Source organism: Panicum virgatum, chromosome 5K, assembly GCF_016808335.1.
Source record: "Panicum virgatum strain AP13 chromosome 5K, P.virgatum_v5, whole genome shotgun sequence".
Lineage (NCBI taxonomy): Eukaryota > Viridiplantae > Streptophyta > Magnoliopsida > Poales > Poaceae > Panicum > Panicum virgatum.
Window position 1 is genome coordinate 31,423,764 of NC_053140.1, and position 22,722 is coordinate 31,446,485.

General features: G+C 50.5%; 1 protein-coding gene across 5 annotated transcripts; it reads left to right on the forward strand.

The window, feature by feature from the left end:
* Nucleotides 1-927: 927 nt before the first annotated feature.
* LOC120707111 (CBL-interacting protein kinase 8) lies at nt 928-22,296 on the forward strand. Of its 5 annotated transcripts, none has more exons than XR_005688816.1 (15): nt 930-1,348; nt 1,922-1,984; nt 2,083-2,154; nt 2,638-2,745; nt 2,827-2,901; nt 2,976-3,029; nt 3,627-3,752; nt 4,485-4,574; nt 5,146-5,268; nt 7,031-7,144; nt 15,341-15,457; nt 21,269-21,340; nt 21,437-21,511; nt 21,782-21,880; nt 21,972-22,296. XR_005688816.1 is itself a non-coding variant. In XM_039991890.1 (15 exons), the coding sequence occupies exons 1-14, from the start codon at nt 1,160-1,162 to the stop codon at nt 21,855-21,857; spliced, it is 1,374 nt and encodes a 457-aa protein (XP_039847824.1). In that variant the 5' UTR covers nt 931-1,159; the 3' UTR covers nt 21,858-21,880; nt 21,972-22,296. The 5 variants fall into 5 exon arrangements, 3 of the variants coding, with proteins under 3 accessions (XP_039847826.1, XP_039847824.1, XP_039847825.1); XR_005688817.1 differs by having other exon boundaries at nt 931-1,348; nt 21,284-21,340; XM_039991890.1 differs by having other exon boundaries at nt 931-1,348; nt 21,762-21,880.
* The last annotated feature ends 426 nt before the right edge of the window (nt 22,297-22,722 follow it).

Consider the following 22,722-nt stretch of genomic DNA (forward strand, 5'->3'; position numbering starts at 1 on the left):
TACTCTAGCTCGATTGTGACTAATGCACGTATAGTATAATATAGCTCAAGTACGCATAACAATTCTGCAACAATAAACAACAATAAATAAATAAAATAAAACTAAATTTGGAGAAAGAAAAGGGAAGAAGCCGTTTAATACAGGCGGGAAAGACTGGCCGGTATTAAAGTGGTCGCCAGCTTGCGTTACAGCCGGTACTAACAATAGGCTTTAGTACTGAGTTAAATATCTAGTGTTGCAAGTTTCGGTCTCGTAGTACTGATTAAAGGGGGTATCCAGTTACATGGGATCAGATCCATGCGTCACGGACTCAAATTCGAAGGAACTGTTAGAAGCTATTTCTCTCGTCACAAACACGCGTCTTTTTCATCAAGCCTTTTTTAATGATGCTAACGGTAACAAACGTTTAAACTAGGTGTAAAAATGCCAATGGCTCAAAGTGTAAACAAATGGATAAGCCTAAGTCTGGGGACACAAATGCAAGTGCCACTAGCTTTGTGGATGACTCCAAACGAAGTGGAAAAAGCTGGAGACCACGAAACGGAAATCACTTCAACATTCTTTTGAAAATAAGGTGCCCCCTTTGACGAAACGCAACCGAGGAGTCGTCTTGATGTGATTGTGAACTCGTGACGCTAGGCAATGCATTCTTTTCAACAACACAATGAATTCCGTCGCGTTTCACTCGATTTGATTTTTCTTACCGCGCGCAAAACGCTTTCGCCCACCAGAAATATTAATCGATGTATCTCTCCCGATTCAATTCCCTGCTTTTTCCTCGCCAAAAAAATAAAATTCCCTTCTTTTTTGTTTTTTCAAAAAGAAGCGGGCCGTACCAACGCACCTGCTCCACGAAAGGCGAAACACCCCTCCGCCCTCGGATTTTGCTCCAAAAGCCAACTCCCACTCCACTAGCACAAAACTTCAACCAGCTGCCACTGCTTGCCTGCCTGCCCACAGAAATTGTAAATTCCCCATTCAAAAAGGAGGCTTCTCCGCTTCACACGCAGGCTTTGCTCTGCCCGAAATCTCTCGCTCCCATCAATGGCGTCGTCGACCGCCTGAGCAGCTCGGTCCCCAGCTCCGTCGGCGGCGGCGCGACACTCCGCACCGGGCTCGCGACTCTTCGCCGCACGGAGGAGGAAGGGAGGCCGCGGAGATGGTGGGGGGAGGCGGCGGCGGCGGCGGCGGGGCGCTGCGGCGGGTGGGCAAGTACGAGGTCGGCCGGACCATCGGGGAGGGCACCTTCGCCAAGGTCAAGTTCGCGCAGAACACCGAGACCGGGGAGAGCGTCGCCATGAAGGTGCTCGACCGCTCCTCCATCCTCAAGCACAGGATGGCCGAACAGGTGACCCGCTCGAGCTCCTCCCTTCGGTTCTACTCCCTCTCGTGCACGTGCTAGGGTCCGCTGGTCGGATTATTCGGTTCCCATCACTAGCCTTATCCAGTTGATTGGGGGTTGGTCGAGGATTGGGAGCTCCTGCTCTTGATTCCCCAAAATAGATAATGTTGTCGGGATGGCTCGGCATTCCGTTGCTCCGTGATTCCGCGCTCGGTAGGTTCGTGTTGTGGATTTGGTTTGCGTTTAAGACGACCAATCCGTTTTTCTTCTGTATCAAAGGATAATAGCTCAATGGATCGAGTTATTGCTAGTTTGATCCTTCCCGTGTCGTTTAAGTGGACGAATTTCTCCTCGCTTTCAAAGGATGTGCATCCAATCTTCGTTAACTGTTTCTGCCATGGCTTCTTCTTTCATTCAATAAATAAATAAATTTCTGTGCCAAGTTTAATGATGTGGATTGCAATATTTTCTAAACAGGTAATAGCTGTACTAGCTTTGTGGTGTTCAGCTGCACAAGCTAGCTGAAATGATACATGTCCTTGCGTGACTAACCTGCGTACACATAATCCTTTTATGCAGATTAAGAGGGAGATATCTATAATGAAGCTTGTCAGGCATCCCAATGTTGTTAGGCTACACGAGGTACACTTATCTTTCTCTTCCTATAAACCACTGTTTAACTTCTTTCTCACCACTTGTCGTCTTTAAAGTACCCTTGCTGTCCGTTCTGTTATGTTCAGGTTCTGGCAAGCCGGAAGAAGATATTTATAATCCTGGAGTTCATCACTGGCGGCGAACTATTTGATAAAATTGTAAGACTGCTGTTGTTATTGATAACTGTCTTTTTCACTCTTTGACTTTTCGATATGACCTATGCAAAATAAGTATGATCCATATGTTTGCTGTTTAGATTATATGCCTGTCACATTCCTTCTTGGATGTTCGATCAGTCACTTGTGCTTTCTCTGTAAGAGGAGTACATATCTTGGACATGGGAAAAAACATCAAGATGACATGCATTTCCCTTAATAATCTTTGTTTTTTTAATTTATAATTGCAGAAAAGAACATGTCATTATAGTTTACTATTTCCATCGCTTCTGGATGGTATTTATGGATTCAATTCTAATTCCATTTGAATGTGTTACCCATACCCTTACATGTTTGTAGTAATCTAAGGAGTTCGATTTGTATGCACACTTTCTGTATGTACTTTAATCTTACTTAGGTTCAGGTTGAACAATATATTTACAAGAAACAGAAATCTAATGATACTGTGAAACATACCGTTTCCAGATTCGTCATGGGAGACTTAATGAAGCAGATGCACGCAGACACTTCCAGCAGCTTATTGATGGTGTCGATTTTTGTCACAACAAAGGAGTCTACCATCGAGATTTGAAGGTGATCATTCAATTGGAAAAATGATTAAGTCTTCATTTTGCTAATTCATGGACTTGTTAATCTCATTTTGCACACATGCAGCCCGAAAATCTCCTCCTTGATTCCCAGGGCAATCTTAAAATTTCAGACTTTGGACTGAGTGCATGGCCTGCCCAGGTGTATATCTTTCTGAAGCTTTATCATACTTCACTTTTTGATCTCTTCTTAAGCTGCTTTTTGGTCAACTGCAGGGATCTTCCCTCCTACGTACGACATGTGGAACACCGAATTATGTTGCCCCAGAGGTACATTATCTGAATTATACAATGAGTTCTTTTAACAATTGCTAAACATACCCTTGCAACGAAGTGGTGGCTTTGAGATATAACTTCTCCGTATTAGATGTTTGTAGCTCTCATGTGTGGATACCGAATGCTAATAGAGTGAACAGTGAAGAACCTTCATTATGCCTTTCATTACACACACAAAAAAAGAAAAAGAAAAAAAACTATGGCACTTGAATACTCAAACATTTAAGAACCATGCATGATGAAATTCCATTCTGCTTTGTAACATGTCATGATAGTTTTATTTCAATCATATCACCTGCAAGTACGGAGTGCAAGTGACGATTCACTGAAATAACAAAAGCCATACCTGTATCTATATACTGAACTAACCAAATAAAGGAGAGCATGAGAATTTCTATTCCGCTGGCGATTTCTGTGTAGAACTTGTACCTTTGCTCAACTGTACATGTCTTTGCACCAAACTTGACTCTTTCAATTACGAATAACTAATTACTATTTATCCTTTTCATGATAAACTCAGCTTCCTATACATGACAAACATTCCCTTGTGTATTTACTGTGCCAACATGTTCATTTCATCTACTGGACCAGGTTCTCAGTCATAAAGGATATAATGGAGCACTTGCTGATACATGGTCATGTGGAGTTATTTTATATGTACTGTTAGCAGGTTATCTTCCATTCGATGAAGTAGACTTGACTACCCTTTATGGAAAGGTTTGCCCCAAATCAACACCTCTCTTGAGATGAAATACATATGGATAATGGATTAGGAACTGCAAACAGGAATTATATACATTCTTTTTGTTAACACTGCATGGAATCTTTATATGTCAAATCTAACCCAGACCATTACTGTTCACGGCGTGAACACTACTTTCTACCCATAACATTTTCTCAGTATGCACTGATCTGCATAGACTTTCACAGTGAGTTTGAGCAGACTGGGTGGTACTAGTTTATGAAAAACACCCCTGAGATTACCAAATTAGTGCATATTGAATTGAGTAGTCTAACCTGTGACATGCTTGGATGTGAAATGTAACATAATACCAACTTTTCCACCACCACACAGTCACTATATAAATAAATAGACTAAGTAAATGGTAAATGAGCTTAAATACCTACTAATCTAACATTGTTTTTACATGTACTACTTATTAAAAAAAAAGAGACAGGGAGGTAAAGAAGTACAACTACAGCTTGGCATGTTTAGATTCAAAGGAAATAAACATTGGCTCTTTAGAAGAGATGCTTTTATAAGAGTATTTGTTGCCTTTTGAAGCTGAACTGTATATTGCTATTTTTTACTTTCATCCTTTGTAGTTTGTATTCAGTTTCCTTCCAAATATATATTTCAGTCTTGGTTTTAACAAGAAATTTCTTAGGTAACTGGCAGTTCTGTGGAATGGAATTCCTATATCTTACTGTTTTCTTTTCTTAATACAGATTGAGAGTGCAGAATATTCATTCCCACCCTGGTTTACAGGTGGTGCAAAGTCACTGATTCGTAGAATTCTTGATCCAAATCCAGATACAGTAAGTTGAGCTTGACAATTATTTAGATGGAAGAAACTTGCTAAGACTGCAGTGCTTTAATATGTTAAAGGCTATGTTGTTGTTGTTGTATGTTAAAGTTGTAATTTTTGACATGTTAGCACCGTGGCATAAGGTTTGCTCGAGTAAATGTGCAACTACAGTTTGGTATGTTGCCAATTTTATTCAAATCAGACATTTATAGGAGTTCACATCATTAAAGATACATATTTATATACTCCATTTATAGAGTAGTTGACAAACTGAACTAATAACCAATTCTTGGTTTTTCTTAATACGGTTAAGCTAGATCTCATTGGCAGATATCGTTCGGTACTTCATCTTGATTGTGTGAATTTATAATTGCTTCGGTTTCGTTCCACTAAAGATATGTAATATTCTTTTACTGGATTCAGTTAAGATAGCAGTTGGGAGATATATAAAGACAACTATAAGTTAAATGAAAAGGGATGATCTTCCATATAACGTACAACTATACAAGTACATCAAATCTTTGATGGTTGCTATCATCATTGGTGTTTGTTGACTAGATATGCTTTCTGACTTGGAACAGCGAATCAGGATAGAAGAGATCAGAAATGATGAATGGTTTCAGAAGAATTACGAACCTATCAAAGAAATAGAAAGTGAAGAAGTCAACCTTGATGATGTTAATGCAGCATTTGATAATCCTGAGGTATAGACCTTCACCTCGTATTAATTTGGCTGGGAATAGATTGCATTTAGGCATAGTATGCAGTGTACTCGAATATCATCACTTGGTTCCAGTAGAACCGTGGCAAAATGTTTCACTTGCCAATCCTGCTCATAAGATAAAGGCTATGTGATACAATACATATTTATCCATTCACTCCAGTGCTTTCTTGAGTTCTTTGTACTTATGTAATTTATTTAGTCATAGAGAATTATTAGATGATGCAGTAATCAATCAGATAGTTGTTTTGTATTTGTTCACAATTATTCAGTTAGAAGACCAAAATACATTGTCAGATATTCTGCCCACAGGCTGTCATCCTTGTCACAATATATATTGCTAAAAGAATGGAAGATAACCTTGAAAGAGAAACAGTTTGAGACAAATTGGGCTTATTTTAGCAACCCTACCTGTGCAGAAATGTGTCTTTGCTCATTAAAGAAATAAACCTCAATCCCCTTAGTTTCTCATTATTCAGTAGTTGGTATATTCCATTATTGATAAGCCTTTATATAACCTCTTTTTATTAATTTTTTATGAGAAGGTAGCAGTTTTTAACTTTTTGTCTTTATGTTATGCTTGGGTAAGGAATAGCTTTCATTTTCTGGCAAATTATTTTACGTGGAATCCTGTAGAATATTTTTATTCAATGTCCAGCTGTCGTTCATATGATATCTCAAAGTAGTCATCTTTCTTTTCTTTCTTATTTCCATATCTCATTAGCAAATATGTCTAATAGTTGCACCATCTGCAATGTCAGCTCCCTCCCATTTCTTAAATTGATATTTTTTCTGGGGACAGAGTCAAAATCTTGAGTTCATAAGCTAATTAACTGAAGCAGTGTTTTAAAGGCATCACCTAGGCGTCCAGGTGTATCTGCTCACCTTGGGCTACAGCCACGCCTTGTCGTCTAGGCGCCGCGCCGCCTAGGCGTCCGCATGTACCCAGCTCACCTTAGGTCGCCTTGTCGCCTTTAAAACAATGACTGGAGGAAGTAACACCTAAATGACATCTTCATTTCTTTACCATGGTGTAGTTGTTTGTAATAGCATTTTGAAACAAGATTTTGAGTTTCCATACACATGTCGCCAAAGGATGCTAGACCAGCTGGTCGAAGCACTCTAGCGGCACACCACAGGTCTACACCAAAGGTCTAGGGTTCGAACCCCGCGTGGGGCGAATTTCCGCCTGTGGGTAAAAAAAATTCCCCCTCGCTGCCGCAGCCAGGGTGGTTTTCTCGACCGGGAAGCCGGTTGCTTCCTCTTAATGAAAAATGGTTGGGGCCGTCATACCCCACCCAGTCTTGTTTTTTCATACACGTCATAATTAATAGCCCTCTACCCCTCACAGTACCCAAATGGAACACCCAGCCACACTGCAAAAGAAAGATCCCATGTAGGGGAAAACTTCCTACTCCATCTGAGCATACATTTGTGTTTGGAATCACCTTGCACATTATTGACTGTATCTTCGCTGCCTGGTTTGCCACTATCATCCTGATAGCTACAGTGGGCAGAATTCCTGTCAGAACTTGCCAGATCATTCTTTCCCGTTGTTTAGTTATGGATAAATTATCTGGTTGAAATACAAAGGTGGGGTGACTTTATTGATGTAATTATGTTCCATTGTGCTACTTAGTAAACTAATAAGAAAGCAGTGTTTTGAGGTTAACTCTGGTGTACTTTGTACTTATTAGTACATATTTATATCTTTTTTTTTTTCAATTTGTTCTCTCTGATTTCAGGAGGATGATGAGGATGCTTTCGATGATGAAGCAGGTCCTCTGACACTTAATGCATTTGACCTAATCATTCTTTCACGAGGATTGAATCTTGCAGCCCTCTTTGATCGCAGACAGGTAGGATGCTAGTTATTTTATGCTAATTAATGTTTTGACAAAGAAATTTTAGTTGTCATATAAAGTCCCTTATACAAGTTGTTCTCTTATTATCATGCATTTATGTTGTTTGCACATGGTGATGTCGTTGCTTATTGTTAGTAAAAGTGAATTGTTGAAAAAGTGAAGACCGGACTTAACTCGAATTTGTATCTTCTGCATCGTCATGTTGTAGACATGGCACAAATTACAATTCATTTTATTCAAATAATGTTTACTTGTTGGAGTGAAACGTCATAAATATTGGCTTGTCTGACCAAGAGCAAGACATATGCCTTCCCCGTCCACTTCGGGTTTTGAGTTGTTTCACATCATGATGTTCCCAATCCAAATCTTTTAAAAGATATTGGTTGTCAAAGATTCAAAAGTTTGACTGCATCTGTGTCCTAAACGGGGGAGTAAATACTCTTACGAATAGTGTCGCGCCCAAGGTAATTGTAGGAGAGAAGAATGACTTGTATTCCTCCAAACCGTAGAAGGGTGGGATATATAGATCCTATACATAGGCCTCTAAATGGGCCTCTATACATGGGCTCACATATACACCAACACCCCCCCCGCAGTCTGAACAACAGGCGCAGCGGTGTTCAAGACTGGACAACAAGAAAGCCAACACCCCCACCCCCGCAGTCTGAACTACCGACGCAGCGGTGTTCAAGACTGGACATGAAGATAGTACAAAAAAAGTACAAAGGGCAAATACCCCCCCCCCCCGCAGCCACAACTAGCCATCGGCTGCGTTGAGGCTGGAGCGAAACTCCTACCGTCGGCGCCTCTTGCGCCGCCTCCTCTGCGACGCCCTCGCCCTCGGCCCCCGAGGGCTCGGGGACGAGGGTGTCCTCCTCTACTTGGCCGGTGGGGCGCTCTTGTGCGCCCCCGCCAGTTTCTTCCTCCGTATCCGGTCGGGCGGCGCTTGCCGCGTCACCCCGACCGGCCTCGACTTCTGCGGTTGCCAGGGTGGCGCCGACCACGCCGCCCTGACCGGCCTCCTCGGCATCGGCAGCCTGAGCAGCCGCTTCGGCACCGCTCTGGCCGGCGTCGCTCTGAATGACGTCACCCTCCTGTGCCCGAGCTTGCTGCGCCGCCTGGGCCCCTCGAGCCATGGCCTCCCGTAGCCTTGCGGCCGCCGCCTCGAGATTCACGGCAGGCAGGGGCTGCGGCGCCGTGTGCGGCGTGCTGCGTGCCCCGGTCTTGAGAGCCTTGGCCGGGGCAAGCTGCACTGCATCTTTGGGGACGGCCCCGGGGCTGGAAATCAAGAGACGCGAGTTGAGGACAACAGGATCGAGAAATCCACCAAACACGTGACAAAAACGAAGTCCAAAATACTTACCCAGATCGAGCGCTCATGCTCCGCTTCCTCGCGGCGCTTCTTCGAGCCCGGGGCATCGTGCTGTCCCTCGAAGACTGCCCTGAGGGCGCCCCCCTCGTGTCGGCCCGTTGGCTCGAGGCTGCCAGCACGGGCGACTCCTCTCCCGCCGCAGCCTCGTCGCCACGGATCAGCACCTGGGGCGCGGGCGTCTCCTTGCCGGCCGCCGGCGGGGATGACTCCCGCGCCGCGCCCTCGAGGGAGGGATTCGCCGGTGACCCCGCTACGGCCCTCGGCTCCTCTGGCGCCACGGGCGCTCCCTCTTCTTCGTCCCACAGGTAGAACGGTGGGGGGCTCGCGCCCGCACCTTCCCCGTCGCTCCTCAGAGCGTGGTCCTCGGCACCCGAGGCCTCCTCCTCGTCCTCCTCCGAGGACTCGGGAGTGGCGGGTTGCGGTTTCCCCTCCGCGCGGGCGAGCTTGCACGCCTTGTCGTGCCTCGCCTTCCTCTTTCTTTTCCTCTCGACCTTCGCCTCCGCCACGTCCTTCCGCCTCTTCATCTTCTCCGCGTGGAGGCGATTGATCAGGCGCTGTTCCGAGACCGGGGGCCTCGAGATGCCGCACCTCAACCCCTGTAAAACACGCCCGAGATGGGGTCAGGAAAAGGGAACTACACGACACACGACGAGTTCGAAGCCAAAACTTACCAGGGAAATATACCCCGGCTCGGGGCGCATCTTGATCCTCCAAAGATCCTCGGGATTTTGGGGAAACTCCGCCACCGCGTACCTCGCCCTCCGGGCGGCGTTGGTGTGGGAGAGGAGCTTGCTTGACGTCCTCGAGCCTTCAACCTTGCTCCCGGGGGTGAGCTCGAAAATCGGCAGGGCCCTTTCCACGAGAGGGATAACCCTCTGCCGGTGGAAGTTCGCGATAACGGCCGCTGCCGTCAGCCCCTTCCTCGCCAGACGCGCCAGCGCGTCGGTGAGGCCCTCGAGCCTGGCTTGTTGCGCTGGGGGCGATACCCCCAGTCCCACTTCGGCAGTCGCTCCCGGAGAACTTTGTTAGTAAACGCCGGGAGCGCACCCTTGTGGTTCCGGAGGTAGAACCACCCTCGGCTCCACCCGGAGTTGTTTGTCGTCATCTTGCTCGAGATATAAAAGTTCTTCCGGGTCGGGCGGACGTGGAGCGTCAGGCCACCGGCGCGTGCGAACCGCCTCGACGAAGAGTTCGCCGCGGAACAGATGGATCCAGAGGTCCCAGTGGGCTTCGATGCCAAGGTACCCCTCGCAGACGGCGACGAAGACCGCCGCCTGCGAGATGGAGTTGGGGCTGAAATTGTGCAGCTCCACTCCGTAGTACTCGCACAAGGCCCTCATGAACGTACTGACGGGGACGCTGAAGCCTCGCTCATGGAGGCGCACGAAGCTTACGACGTAGCCTTGCGGGGGCTTCGGCTCGGTCTCGTCTGGGTGCGGGGAAATCCACGCCGGCGCTCCCGAGTCGGGGTTTCGCGGCAGCAGCCGGTCGGCGACCAGCTGCTCCAGAACCGCCACGGTGGCGGAGGATTTCCCCCATGGCAGAGGCTCCTGGATGTCCGACATCTCCGCGAGTCGAGGGAGGATGCGGGAAAGGAGGCACCGAAACGGCTAAGTCTCTCTCTTTCTCTTTCTTCCTCCTCCTTCTCGCTCTTGGCTACGGGTTCAGGAAGCGACGGAGGCGGAGAAGGCAAAGCAGGATGGAGGCAAATGGCCAGGTAAACCCAAAATATCCCCTTTCCCTTCATATTTATTCATATTATGCTATCACCGACGGATGGGCCCATGACCGCGGAGTCTCCCACGCGCACACGCAGCAATAAATGCGGCACGGTAACCGGCAGGCGCGGTGCGACTGTTGTGCTATCCCATCCGTCAGCCGCCGCCCACGCCGCTTCGTCTGCCCGAGGCTGACGCCTGAAAAGGCGCACCCACACCGTGCCGCACAGATCGGGCCACATCGCCCGCTACCGGCGGAAGACCCGCGCGCGCGTGGCTTGCGACTCTGCGACGTTTTCAGATCACGACGGAATATTCCTTCATGGGGTCTCTTTACCCTCGAAAGAATCGCATTTCGAGACCTTACTGATCAGGGGGTCGAAGCCTGGCCCTTCAGGGGGTTCGACAGGCGCCCCAGATCACCAGAGTCAGGGACTGCAGGATGTGCCGTACAAGCTACTCTCGAACGCGGAGTTCGAGACATCCTACGCAGTGTTCAAGGCCGGGCGAGGGTGCCTAGAGGGGGATCCCATCGAGGGAGAGCATCGAGCCCTCGAACCCTACCGAATGGGTTCGAGCCCCGCCTAGCGAACCCTTGCGAGCGCTTTATGAGACGTGTCTATGGACCACGAGCCGACCCCTATCGAACGGGGCACGGACGTCCGCTTGAACAACCCGCTAATAGCTCACTGAAGCAGCCATAGCTCGCGGCCCGGGCATGGGTAGCATGGTGCGCTTCACCCCTCCTCCCTGCGGAAGGGCGACGAGGGTCGTAATCGAAGTCGAGAGTTCCCCTGAATGCCTTTACACGGGCAGGGGCTCGGGGGCTCCTCGCACACCGCGGTTCAAACCACACCCTCGAATAAGTCGACGACCGTCAATCGTGAAGACTCCACGTGTTTAAACCAAACCCTCCGCTGCTAACGTGTGCTCTCCTGATGGTTAAGCTAAGCGCCGGGCCACTGTACCGGCACTGAGAATGCCGAGGCCGGCTGAAAGAGTGCCGATGCCGGCTGAAAAAAGATGCTGGGCAGCCGCCCCAGTAAAGCTACACAGGGGACAGCGTTTATAGCCCTTGGACGAGCACAAACTCTCCTCCAAGGACTCGGGGGCTACACCCGCGGGTGCGCTGACGCGCCCCCGCGAAGGTGACTTCACACATATTCGAGGGTCGTGACTCTATGTACACCCCTATACCCTCGATGATCCTCCCCGCAGAGGAGAAAGAGAACTTTATTGCTCAATGCGAATAAAGATTACAAAAGGTCACCGGCGCGAAGCCATCGAAAGATACAAACACGTTGCCACCTACGTGGCAATTTTCCCTGTCTTGGGGAGGAACAAGCGACGAAGAATGGCATCGAGCCTCTAGCCGACGCAACAGCGAGGCTGCTAGGGATGCGAGGAGCAGCCCCCAGACCACACGGGTCCAGCGGGATGCTTTCCTCGCAAGCCTTCTTCTGGCGTCTCCTCCACCGAAGACCATGCGGGGGGTTGAGTTGGCGGACAGCGCCCTCCGTACCATCTCCCCAAGGGCAACCTCGTCGCCTGGGGGGACGATGCAAAGAACAGCCGCCCAACCTGGCACTAACGCCATGGTCAGGCGTCTCCATCCCCCTTCAGGTTAGGGGACATCGCAGGAGCAGGACCCTATGGGCCCAATTCTCTTCTGCTGATCCCACTCAACCTGAGGGATGGAGCGCATGCCCACTCCGGTCTTCTCCTACCGCTCGCAAGCATTCTTCTAGCACCAAAAAACCTAAAAAAGCCAGGCCACCCCACCTGGGGGCCGGTCCCAAAAGGGCAAAAGGAACATTACAAAGGGTAGGCAATGCTGGAAGAAAGAGCTGGGAGGTTGGAGAGGAAAGGGGACCTCACGACCCCTATTTATAGCTGCGTCGGGCACAAAGCTTCAAGCTTGTCGAAAAGCGGAGGCTTGTATCGCCCGTGACGACGCGGTGCTCCACGAGTAAAGGATGTCCTCGGTCACCGCGCCGAGACACGACCAGACGAAACAAAGCGGAGCTGAGCCCCTGGACACTAAGCGGTACAGCATCGGCTCAGGCCGACCGCCCTCGAACGGCGCGCCGCAAAGCAACGCAAAGCAACCAGGGAAGGCAGGGCCCAGGCCCTGCGAGCGGGACAGCACGACGGGAGCGCCAGCTGCCGAGCAGCAGGCGCCGTCGTCACCCTGGCCCCCCCTCAGCACGCGGACACGTCTTGTCCTTCAAGCAAACAAACAAAGAGGCGCGCACCCCGAAACACTCCTCCCACGGGCGTACTACCCCGACCGGTGAGTTGTCACATCCGCCGGGACGGCGCTCAGGCGCGTCTGGCGGGTGCGCGACATTGACCGATCACGTCAAAGGGGAAATCGCCGAATCACCCTTTGGCCGAATCCCCTGACTCGACCAAAGCATCGGGGGCTACTGTCGGGTACCACAATTAGGGACACCCAAATCGGGGTACTAAGATCGCTCCGAACTCGAGAAAACACCTGTTAAAACAACTGGGCCCACGAAGGCCCACGACCTGCTTCCTACTCGGGAAAAGGGAAAGGACTCAAAGAAGCCCAGCGTGCGGCCCATTCACATCCCCATCGAACCCGCGGAACGATCTCCGCCTCGCTCGAGGGTCCCTCTCGGGCCCGCTGGACGATCTCCGCCTCGCTCGAGGGTAGCGGATCTACCCTTGAGCGGGTGACTCATCTCCGCATCGCTCGAGGGTCCCCGTCGGGATCCCTCGACTGCACTCCGCATCTCCGCCTCGCTCGAGGGTAGCGAATTTTCGCCTCGCTCGAGGCCACCCCTCGGCACAAGGGACAAACAACCTCGCCACCCAACTGCTCGCCGTACGAAGGCATTAAAAGCCAGCCACTCCGCCACGGCTCAAAGGACGGGCGGCGTCAGGCCGCCACTCCCACAGTGGATGTGACCGGGGTCCCATCCGCTGACTCCGGTCGCCATTCCACCATCCCGGATGCTGTAGCAGTGCCTTGTGACCTGCAATGCGGGACAAGACAGGCTCGGCATTGCTCCCGTTACTGTTCTGCCGACTCCGACCATCCGGACTCACCTCCCGCTGGGGAAGGGGTCCGGTAACGTCACGTGTCCTTCCGGGAGGGGCGCCCAGTACAAGATGGACGGAGTCCTGGACCTTCCCCTTCAGGGGTTCAGGACTTCCACGTGTCCCCCGGACTTTCTAGTGTGCACGCCCGCACTCCGACCAGGGGGTCCGGGGCCGTCGCACCACCACGCCGCCTGAAGGGACACTGCAGGACGACCGGCGCGATCTTCGCAGGGCCAAGGACAACATCGAGGACGACTGCGACGCGCGCTGCCTTCCCACAGTGTATTCCTACAGTATTCGACCACTGTACCCCGCGATTCAGGGGAAAACAACGACTTTCATGCCCCACTCATGCACGCCGCCCCTCCTTGTGACTATAAAAGGAGGAGGCGGGCTCCCCTTACCCAGGTCGGAACGCTAGACTCTGGCTAAACCTTCTCTGGTTCTCTCTTTTCCAAGAGGATGTTCAGGGACTACTGAGCACTCATCTCAACCGACTCCACTCCCAGCAGAGACTTGGGAGCTTCCCTCCCTCTCTCGCCTTGCTTGTATCCCCTACTACAAGCACTCCGGGTGCAAGATAATACAGTGGCCTCGCACACCCCCTTTGCTGGACGTACGGCCCTGCGGCCGGAACCAGGATAAACCGTGCGTTACTGTGATTGCCTCTTGCATCATCATCTGGGACGAGGAAACACGCAGCATTTACCAGTTGGGATCCAGGCCCCTAGGTCGGGACACCGACAGGCGGCGAGGGAGGCGGCGACCCGCACGGCCTGCGCAGCGAGGAGGGCCGCGGCGAGAGCGGCGTCGGCCGTAGCAGCTCCGGCGACGAGGGGCTCCTTTCTGCGGATGGCGGCGGCGGCGAACGACGCGTCCGCGAGGGGCATACCCAGTCCGCGCCATGGAGGAGGAGGGCCACCTGCGCCAGCCGCGCGCGCATGGACCGCAGCGGTAGCAGGGGCAACACCCGTGCCGGCCACGGGTGCCGCAGGAGGCACGCCGCGCCAGGGAGGAGGAGGAGGGCCACCTGCGCCAACCGCGCGCGCATGGGCAGCAGCGGCAGTGGCAGCAGCCGCAGGGGCCAGGGGGCGGCCGCGGGATGCGACGCGGGGGCCGCCAGGACCGCGGGATCCGCGGGAGGCGCAGGACCCACGGGCGCAGGGGCCACGGGGGCGCCCGCGGGAGGCGCAGGGGTGGGGCAGGCCTGGCAGGCCGCCCCCACGAAGGTCGCATGGGGCGCAGGGGCCGCGGGGGCTGCGCCTGCCGTGCCCGCGGGAGTCGCAGGGGCGGTGGCCGCGAAGATCGCGGGGGTCGCAGGGGACGCGAGGGCGCCCGCGCCTGCGCCGGCCCCGCGCCGGCGGCGGCGGCCAGCGCAACGGCGTAGGGCGGCCGCACAGAGCCCGTGCCGGCAACGTAGGGGGTGGCGGCGCCCTGATCCCAGGCTGGAGCAGAGGAGGCAGGACTCGCGCCGGGAGGGAGCCCGCCCGCGGCTGGAGCCAGCGCGACGGCGGCGTAGAGCGCCCGCGGGGCTCCCAGAGCAGAGGAGGGGGCGCCCAGAATAGAGGAGCAGTCGGCGGCCGGGATCCACGCAGAGGCATGGGATTTGCCGCCGGGAAAGGAAGAATGGGGAGGGAAGGGAGGGGCGGCGGCGGTGGCCGGCCGGCCATGGTGCCGGCGGCGGCGGCAGCTAGAGGAAGAGAGGTGGAGCTAGCTGATATTATGTAGGAGAGAATAATGACTTGTATTCCTCCAAACCCTAGAAGGGTGGGATATATAGATCCTATACATGGGCCTCTAGATGGGCCTCTATATATGGGCTCACATATACACCAACAGTAATTCATAGTATCCTAAATGGGGTAGAGTATGCGGGTAACACTAATGTTTAAGAATCATGTACTCTTTTTTACGAGCACTTTAAGCTGATGGTTCTATACTTCTATATATGCCATGGTCATTGCTGCAAGCATTTTACAGTATTGATTTTGTGTGTTTTCTTCTCAGCCTTAATAATTGCTTGACCTACAGGACTATGACAAGCTTCGGAATAGATTCTTATCGCGCAAACCTGCTAAGGTCATCTTGTCAAGTATGGAGGTTGTTGCACAATCAATGGGATTTAAGACGCACATCCGTAATTACAAGGTAAAGTTTGTTTTCCCTTGACATGCAAACCTTCTGGCATTAGACCTCGGCAGGCAAGGCTATTGTTCCGTTCATCTCTGTAATTGCTAACAGTTGACTATGTTCTGGTTTTAATAAGCTTGGCTTGATTCCCCTTCAGATTTGTTGTGGTCTGTAAATGGAATTACTGTGGTTTCTTCAAAAGTGATGCTATGTTTTCTCCAATGTGACGATTAACAACATCAATAACAATATCCACGCACAAATTATATTAAACTCAGCAAAACATATGTAATTTCATCTTTCGTACCACTGGTTTAACAGTGTTGAATTGTATTGCCAGTGATATAACTCTTCACTGTAGAGAATTGGGAAACACCACACACCCAAAGGAGGGGGTGACCTTTATTATATATTGCCGTATGGCTTGGAGTACAAGTAAACTCAATACAAGGAAATACAACAATATATCTCTAATACCCGCCCGTAGTCGTAGGCGGAGCTAAACGAAGACCAAGACTAGTCCTAAAATCAATGTACAACTGGACAGGAAGTCCTTTAGTCATGATGTCAGCATACTGATGAGAAGACGGGACATGCAAGACCCGAATCTCTCCCAAAGCCACCTTCTCACGAACAAAATGAATATCAATCTCTATGTGCTTTGTGCGACGATGATGGGCGGGATTAGAAGTCATATATACAGCACTAACGTTGTCGCAATAAACAACGGTAGCCTTGGCGAGGGGAACATGAAGCTCCTGAAGCAACTGTCGGAGCCAACAACACTCAGCAACAACATGCGCCACTGCCCGGTACTCAGCCTCAGCACTGGAACGAGAAACTGTAGTCTGGCGTTTAGAGGACCAAGACACCAGATTATCTCCAAGATATACACAGTAGCCTGAGGTGGATCATCGGGAATCAGGACATCCAGCCCAATCAGCATCAGAATATGCGGTGAGTGTGTCGACAGAGCCAACTCCCAAAGAAAGAACAGTGTCCAGAGTGCCCTTGACATAACGCAAAATCCGCTTGACGAGTGCAAGATGTGGTTCCCTCGGATCATGCATAAACAAGCAGACTTGCTGAACAGCATAGGCCAAATCAGGACGAGTCAAAGTGAGATACTGCAGTGCACCAACAATACTCCTGTACTCTGAAGGATTCGCAACCGGAGGACCATCTGTAGCAGACAGCTTGGACTTGCTATCAACTGGCGTCAAGGTAGAGTGACACTCGCTCATACCGGCGCGTTGTAGCAGATCCGAGGCGTACTGTCACTGGGACAAGAATAAACCCTCTGAAGTACGGGTGACAGAAATCCCCATAAAGTGATGTAGATCACCCAGATCAGTCATAGCAAACTCTGCATGAAGGCGATCAATAATGGAGAGAAGCAAATCTGTCGACGAAGCAGTGAGAACAATGTCATCGACATAGAGAAGCAGGTAAGCAGTGCTGGCGCCATCCTTGTAAACAAACAAGGAAGTGTCGGAGACTGACGTAACAAACCCCAACTGACGAATATATGTAGCGAATCGCTGGTACCATGCCCGAGGAGCCTGCTTCAACCCATAAAGCGACTTCCTGCAGAAGACAAACATAATCTGGATGTGAAGGATCAGCAAAACCAGGAGGCTACTGGCAGTACACTGTCTCATCTAGATGTCCATGCAGAAAGACATTCTTCACATCGAGCTGACGAATAGGCCAATGATGAGATACAGCAAGGCTAAGAACAGTACGAATGGTGGCAGGCTTGACCACAGGACTGAAAGTCTCATCATAATCTATGCCATGTTGCTGAGAAAATCCACGAACAACCCATCTAGCTTTATGACGTGCAAGAGAACCATCTGAATGAAATTTATGCTTGAAAATCCACTTGCCAGTAACCACATTAGCTCCAGGAGGCCGAGGAACAAGGCGCCAAGTACCATTATCAACCAGAGCCTGAAACTCATCTGCCATAGCTGCTCGCCAATTAGGATCCGCAAGTGCACTGCGATAATTGGCCGGAACGGGTGAAGCAACAACATGATCAGCAGACAAATTCTTGTAACTAACTGGCTGAATTGTACCAGACTGGAGTCGAGTAATGCGGCGAAGGACCGGCGGTGGAGGAGAACCACTCATCGGACATCGGGGAGGCTCAAGTGGAGGAAGCTCTCTAGGAGGAGCTTCTGAAGACCGCACCGGAAGAGGGCCTAGGTAGTGGCCCTGCAGCTGCGGTAGAGGGAGCTCGCGAAGAGGGCGACCAGGTTGCGAAGAGGGCACCGTAGCAGCAGCTGGTCGGCGGCTGTACACTTGACCGAAGCGTCCAGGAACAGATGTAGTAGTAGGAGCAGCCGCTGGTCGGCGCGTGTAGACTTGATCAAAGCGCCCGCTAGGTAAGCACCACCAGGAGGCGCTCCAGGAGCAGGAACTCCAGCACCAGGCGCTCCAGGCATCCCAGAAGAAGCACCAGCAGGCGCACCAGAAGCAGCACCAGGTGCTCCAGGAGGCGCAGGTGGTTCAGCTGCTTTTGCTGGCGCAGGTGGATCAGCTGCTATTGCTGGCGCAGGAAGTGGGCTGGAATCCGTCCCGCCCGTAGAAGAAGACGCCGAAGGACCGGACGGGGGCACGAAACCACACCCGCCCGAAGAAGACGCCGAGGGCTCTAGTGGGGGTTGAACACCGCTCCCACCAGGTGCCGAGCACGGTTGCTCAACGTTTATGGAAGACGGAGCAGCCGTAGGAGAGCCACCAGCTGCATGATTAGTAAACAAAGGTGCAATATCCAAGTCGCGACCGAGTAAGAAATCAAAAGAGCTGGTGGTGGGTGGATGAGTCTCATGAGCGAAAGGAAAGGTGGACTCATCAAACACAACGTGTCTAGATATAATGATGCGACGTGTTGTAAGATCAAAACAGCGATAACCCTTATGATCAGGCGGATATCCCAAAAAGACACATGCGGTCGAGCGTGGAGCGAGCTTGTGTGAAGAGGTGGCCTGTAGGTTAGGATAACACAAGCAACCAAAGACATGCAAGTGATCATAAGAGGGATAAGCATTATATAGGCGAAAATAGGGAATCACGTTACTAATGGAGGAGGAGGGGCGCCGGTTAAGCAGATAGGTGGCTGCTGCTAGCGCCTCAGCCCAATACTTGGGCGGCATAGCGGCATGGATGAGGAGGGTTCGCACTGAATTGTTAAGAGTTCGAAGGATGCGTTCGGCCTTGCCATTCTGTGGAGAGGTGTAAGGGCATGAGAGGTGAAAGATAACACCATTTGCGCGCAGGGTGGTGTGCATGGCGTGGTTAACAAACTCAGTCCCATTATCGGCTTGAAAGCACTTAACGGGAAGGCCGAACTGAGTGCGAGCATAAGCAATAAAATCAACGATATGCTGATGTACATCGGATTTGTGCTTAAGCGGGAACGTCCAACAATAGTGCGAAAAATCATCCAACAAAACCAAGTAGTAGGAACAACCAGAAATACTAGCAATCGGCGAGGTCCAGACATCACAGTGAACTATCTCAAAAGGTGAAGTAGTTTGAGAAGTAGAAGTAGCAAACGGAAGACGCGCGTGCTTGCCAAGCTGACATGCATGACAAAGCGAGCGATCTACTTTATTACATGAAACTAAATTGTTCTGTTTTAAAGTAGCTAAGACTGCTGGACCAGGATGACCAAGGCGACGATGCCACAAGGATGAAGGGGCGGCAAGCATGGCTTTTGCGGCTGCGGGGGCGACTGATGGGATGGTGTAGAGGTCGCCTGTACTATCGCAGCGAAGGATCACTCGTCCCGTCCGGATGTCCTTAACAGAAAAACCAGAGGCGTCAAATTCAATGGAACAACGATTATCGCGAGTGAATTGACGAACAGAAAGTAAGTTGCGAATAATAGATGGAACGATAAGCACGTTGTTCAGAATGAATCTAGACGTATCTGTGGGTAGAACGGAAGAACCTCGGGACATGACAGGGATATGTGCACCATTGCCTACAGTAATCGAAGAGGAAGCAGCTGGGAGGCGAGAGAGAAGTATACCTTCCGAGGAGTGCATGTGAGTAGAAGCTCCAGTATCCATCACCCATGCATTGCCTTCGAGCGCCATCTGCTGGAGGGCAGCGATCAGGCCAGCCTGATCCCACGAAGGGGACTGAGTTGGCGCCTGAGGGGAGGTGATCGCCGCGTGAGCCTGAGGAGGGGCGCCCAGAATGCCTTGACCGCCGCGCTGGAATTGTGCGCCATTGCTGCTACCTTGCGCGCCCTGGAAAGCAGCCCATGGGTTGATGCAGACCCAAGGACCGCTAGGGTTAGGTGTGCGAGGCGACTGCTGCTGCTGCTGCTGGCCGCCGTTGGAGCGTCTGCCCCTCCTGCGACGCTGCTGCTGCTGACCGCCCTGCTGAGGTGGGTGGTGCTGCTGCTGCTGAGGAGGGCGCTGCTGCTGCTGCTACGTGATGGAGGTCGAAGATGATGCAGATTGGCAGGAGGAGCCACATCCAGCTGAGGAGGAGGCGATCATGGCGGAGGAGGCAGCCACCTTTGACTGATTTGCTAGGCGGAGCTCCTGGAGGGCAAGCCGATCTACAGCCCTGGAGAAGGTCATGGTCGCGTCTCCTGCGATGATCTCTCCACTGGTGCTGTAGCGAGAATCAGCCCCAGCGAGAAGGGCGAGAACCATCTCAGAATCGGCAATAGGCTTGTCGACGTCGCGAAGAGCATCAGCGGCCTTCTTGAGGGCTTGGGCATATTCGTGGACAGACATATCCCCTTGAGTTATTGCGTGGAACGCATGACTCAAGAAGATGGCACGAGGAGCTTTGTTCGTCTGGAAGTGGTTGGAGATGGCGACCCAAAGGTCCCGTGCTGTCTGGTTGGCGGCCATGGTGAAGTCGAGGACGTCCTCGGTGACGGAGCCATAGAGCCAGCCGCGGACGGCACAGTCGGCCTCGTTCCATGCATCAATGCGCGGATCAGGGGGAGGGGCACTGTTGATGTGGCTGAGGAGGCCGAACTTGCCGCACATGGCCTCGAAGAAGCTGCTCCACTTGGTGTAATTGGAGAAGCGAAGTTCCAGCTTGATCGGGACGTGCGCCTGGACGGAGACGGCGGCGTACGCAGCCATGGGGATCGGCGGCGGCTGGGTGTCGTCGACGAAGAGGGAGGAGATGCCGTCGAGGAGAGAGTCACCGTCGTCGAGGGTGTCACCGTCGTTGGTGACACAAGACATCAACAGATTGTTGCAGATGCAATCTGTTGATGCTGCTGCAGCCGACCAGGGAGGGCGCAGGGAGGAGGAGCGACCAGGGAGGTGGCGCAGGGAGGAGGGGCTGACCAGGGAGGCGGCGCAGGGGTGAGGAGGAGGTGCCGCAGCCTAGGGTTGGCGGCGGCAGGTGGTGGGTGGGCGCGCAGGCAGGGTTTGCCGCGCGAGTTAGGGCAGCGGAGGGGGGAGAGGGGCACGGCCGGCCTAGGGTTTGGCCCGGACTCGTGATACCATGTAGAGAATTGGGAAACACCACACACCCAAATGAGGGGGGTGACCTCTATTATATATTGTCGTATGGCTTGGAGTACAAGTAAACTCAATACAAGGAAATACAACAATATATCTCTAATATTCACTTTGTTATTTGGCCAGTTGCATTGTTGTTTTTGTTTTGCATAGTGCAGGATGTTACAAATGTTTTGATGAAAAATTGTAGGTTCAGGTTATTTCCATGTAACATAATTTTCAGGAGATTTTTCTTTTGAGATTATATGTTACCAATTACTTTTAGTTGATAGTCAGCTGGCATTACTGTGGGTGTATTTTATTTTCTGGCTAATTGCAATACTATAATATTCAGATGAGGGTGGAAGGTCTAAATGCAAACAAGACTAGTCATCTCTCAATCATGGTTGAGGTGAGTCTTGTTCTCTTTCTTGTGCTCGAGTGTATTTCTTGTTTTATTGCATTCTAATGTACTTTACCCCATTTTTCTCATTTTCTCTGGTTTTAGGTTTTCGAAGTTGCTCCATCAATCTTCATGGTAGAACTACAAAGAGCAGCCGGAGATACTTCAGAGTATAACATGGTCAGAGCATTTCTTTCACACTCACATGATTGCAATCAATTATATTACTTACAGCTCTGCAACAGATACATTTAATAGGTACAAATATACATAGGACAGCAGTAACTGTAATTGTGGGACAGTTGCTTGTCGGCTGACACGCATATTAGTCTGTAAAAATATAAAAATGTGAAAGTACAAATTGACCTGTTTGATTACTTTTGAACCAGGAATACACTTAGCTAACACTGCAACTTTTGTTATATCACAGTTTGTAAATAACTACTGCAGCAAATTAGATGATATCATCTGGAAATATCCAACTGAAAAGGGCAAGTCAAGGATATCCCGGTTATCAAAGTGCTAATTTGTCCTCAACCTCCATCATATGTATGTCATTTGCTGCTCCATTTTCTACTTTTAATGCCATAATTTTTCGTATGACATCCACATAATCCTTTGTGTTCTCCAATTGTTTCAGGTCTCATGCATAGTCTAGTGCTTTGTTGTACCATGTATCAACTTGATGAGTGGATGTATCTGTGGGGTGTATCAAACTTGATCTCTAATATTCTAGTTTTAGGAGTTGATCTTCCAGTAGTATGCCACCATTGTATATTGAGAGTACCCTTGTACAGAGAGGCCACATCCTGTATGGGTTTCGTACCTCAGTTTGTCTGTACACAATTTCCAGCGATGTGTTCGATTCTGTAGATTTAGTCGAAAACATTGCTTGGTTGTAAACATTGCTCTAATGTATCATGCGTTTCTATCGAATGTCAGATTCCTATTTATTCATGTTGGTAGAACAGTGTTTATTCCTTGCGTACCATGATGCTGTTGCTGGATCCTGCTCTGTTTCTACTTGCAATCAATAATCAACAAAGTTTTACGCCTACAATGAATTTCAGGCAAATGCCCACTCGGAGACGCCTCCTGATCAGGGTAACCGGTTCCGGTTTGGGGCGGTTACAAACTGGCCCAAATTTAAATTCCGAAAAATGAAAAAATCTCAAAAATTTCTAAAAATACTTCAAGTTGCGATGAATTTAATGGTGTCAAAATTTTTCAAATATTCGTTCATTTGGTATACTTTACGGGCATTTGAATTTAAATAAAAAAGCGTGCATACAAAAATATACAAATATAATGTAAATATGTTATACATTATATTAATGTAAAAGTAGTAAAAAAAGGGTTGGAGGGTTCATTTAGGTTAAAAACATGTTATA

Excerpts from the sequence above, each read along its gene's own strand:
- LOC120707111 (XM_039991890.1), top strand. The coding sequence starts at position 1,160 with ATGGTGGGGGGAGGCGGCGGCGGCGGCGGCGGGGCGCTGCGGCGGGTG. Across the intron at positions 3,030-3,626 it reads CGAATTATGTTGCCCCAGAG|GTTCTCAGTCATAAAGGATA; the intron begins GTACATTATCTG and ends CTACTGGACCAG. Across the intron at positions 3,753-4,484 it reads TGACTACCCTTTATGGAAAG|ATTGAGAGTGCAGAATATTC; the intron begins GTTTGCCCCAAA and ends TTCTTAATACAG.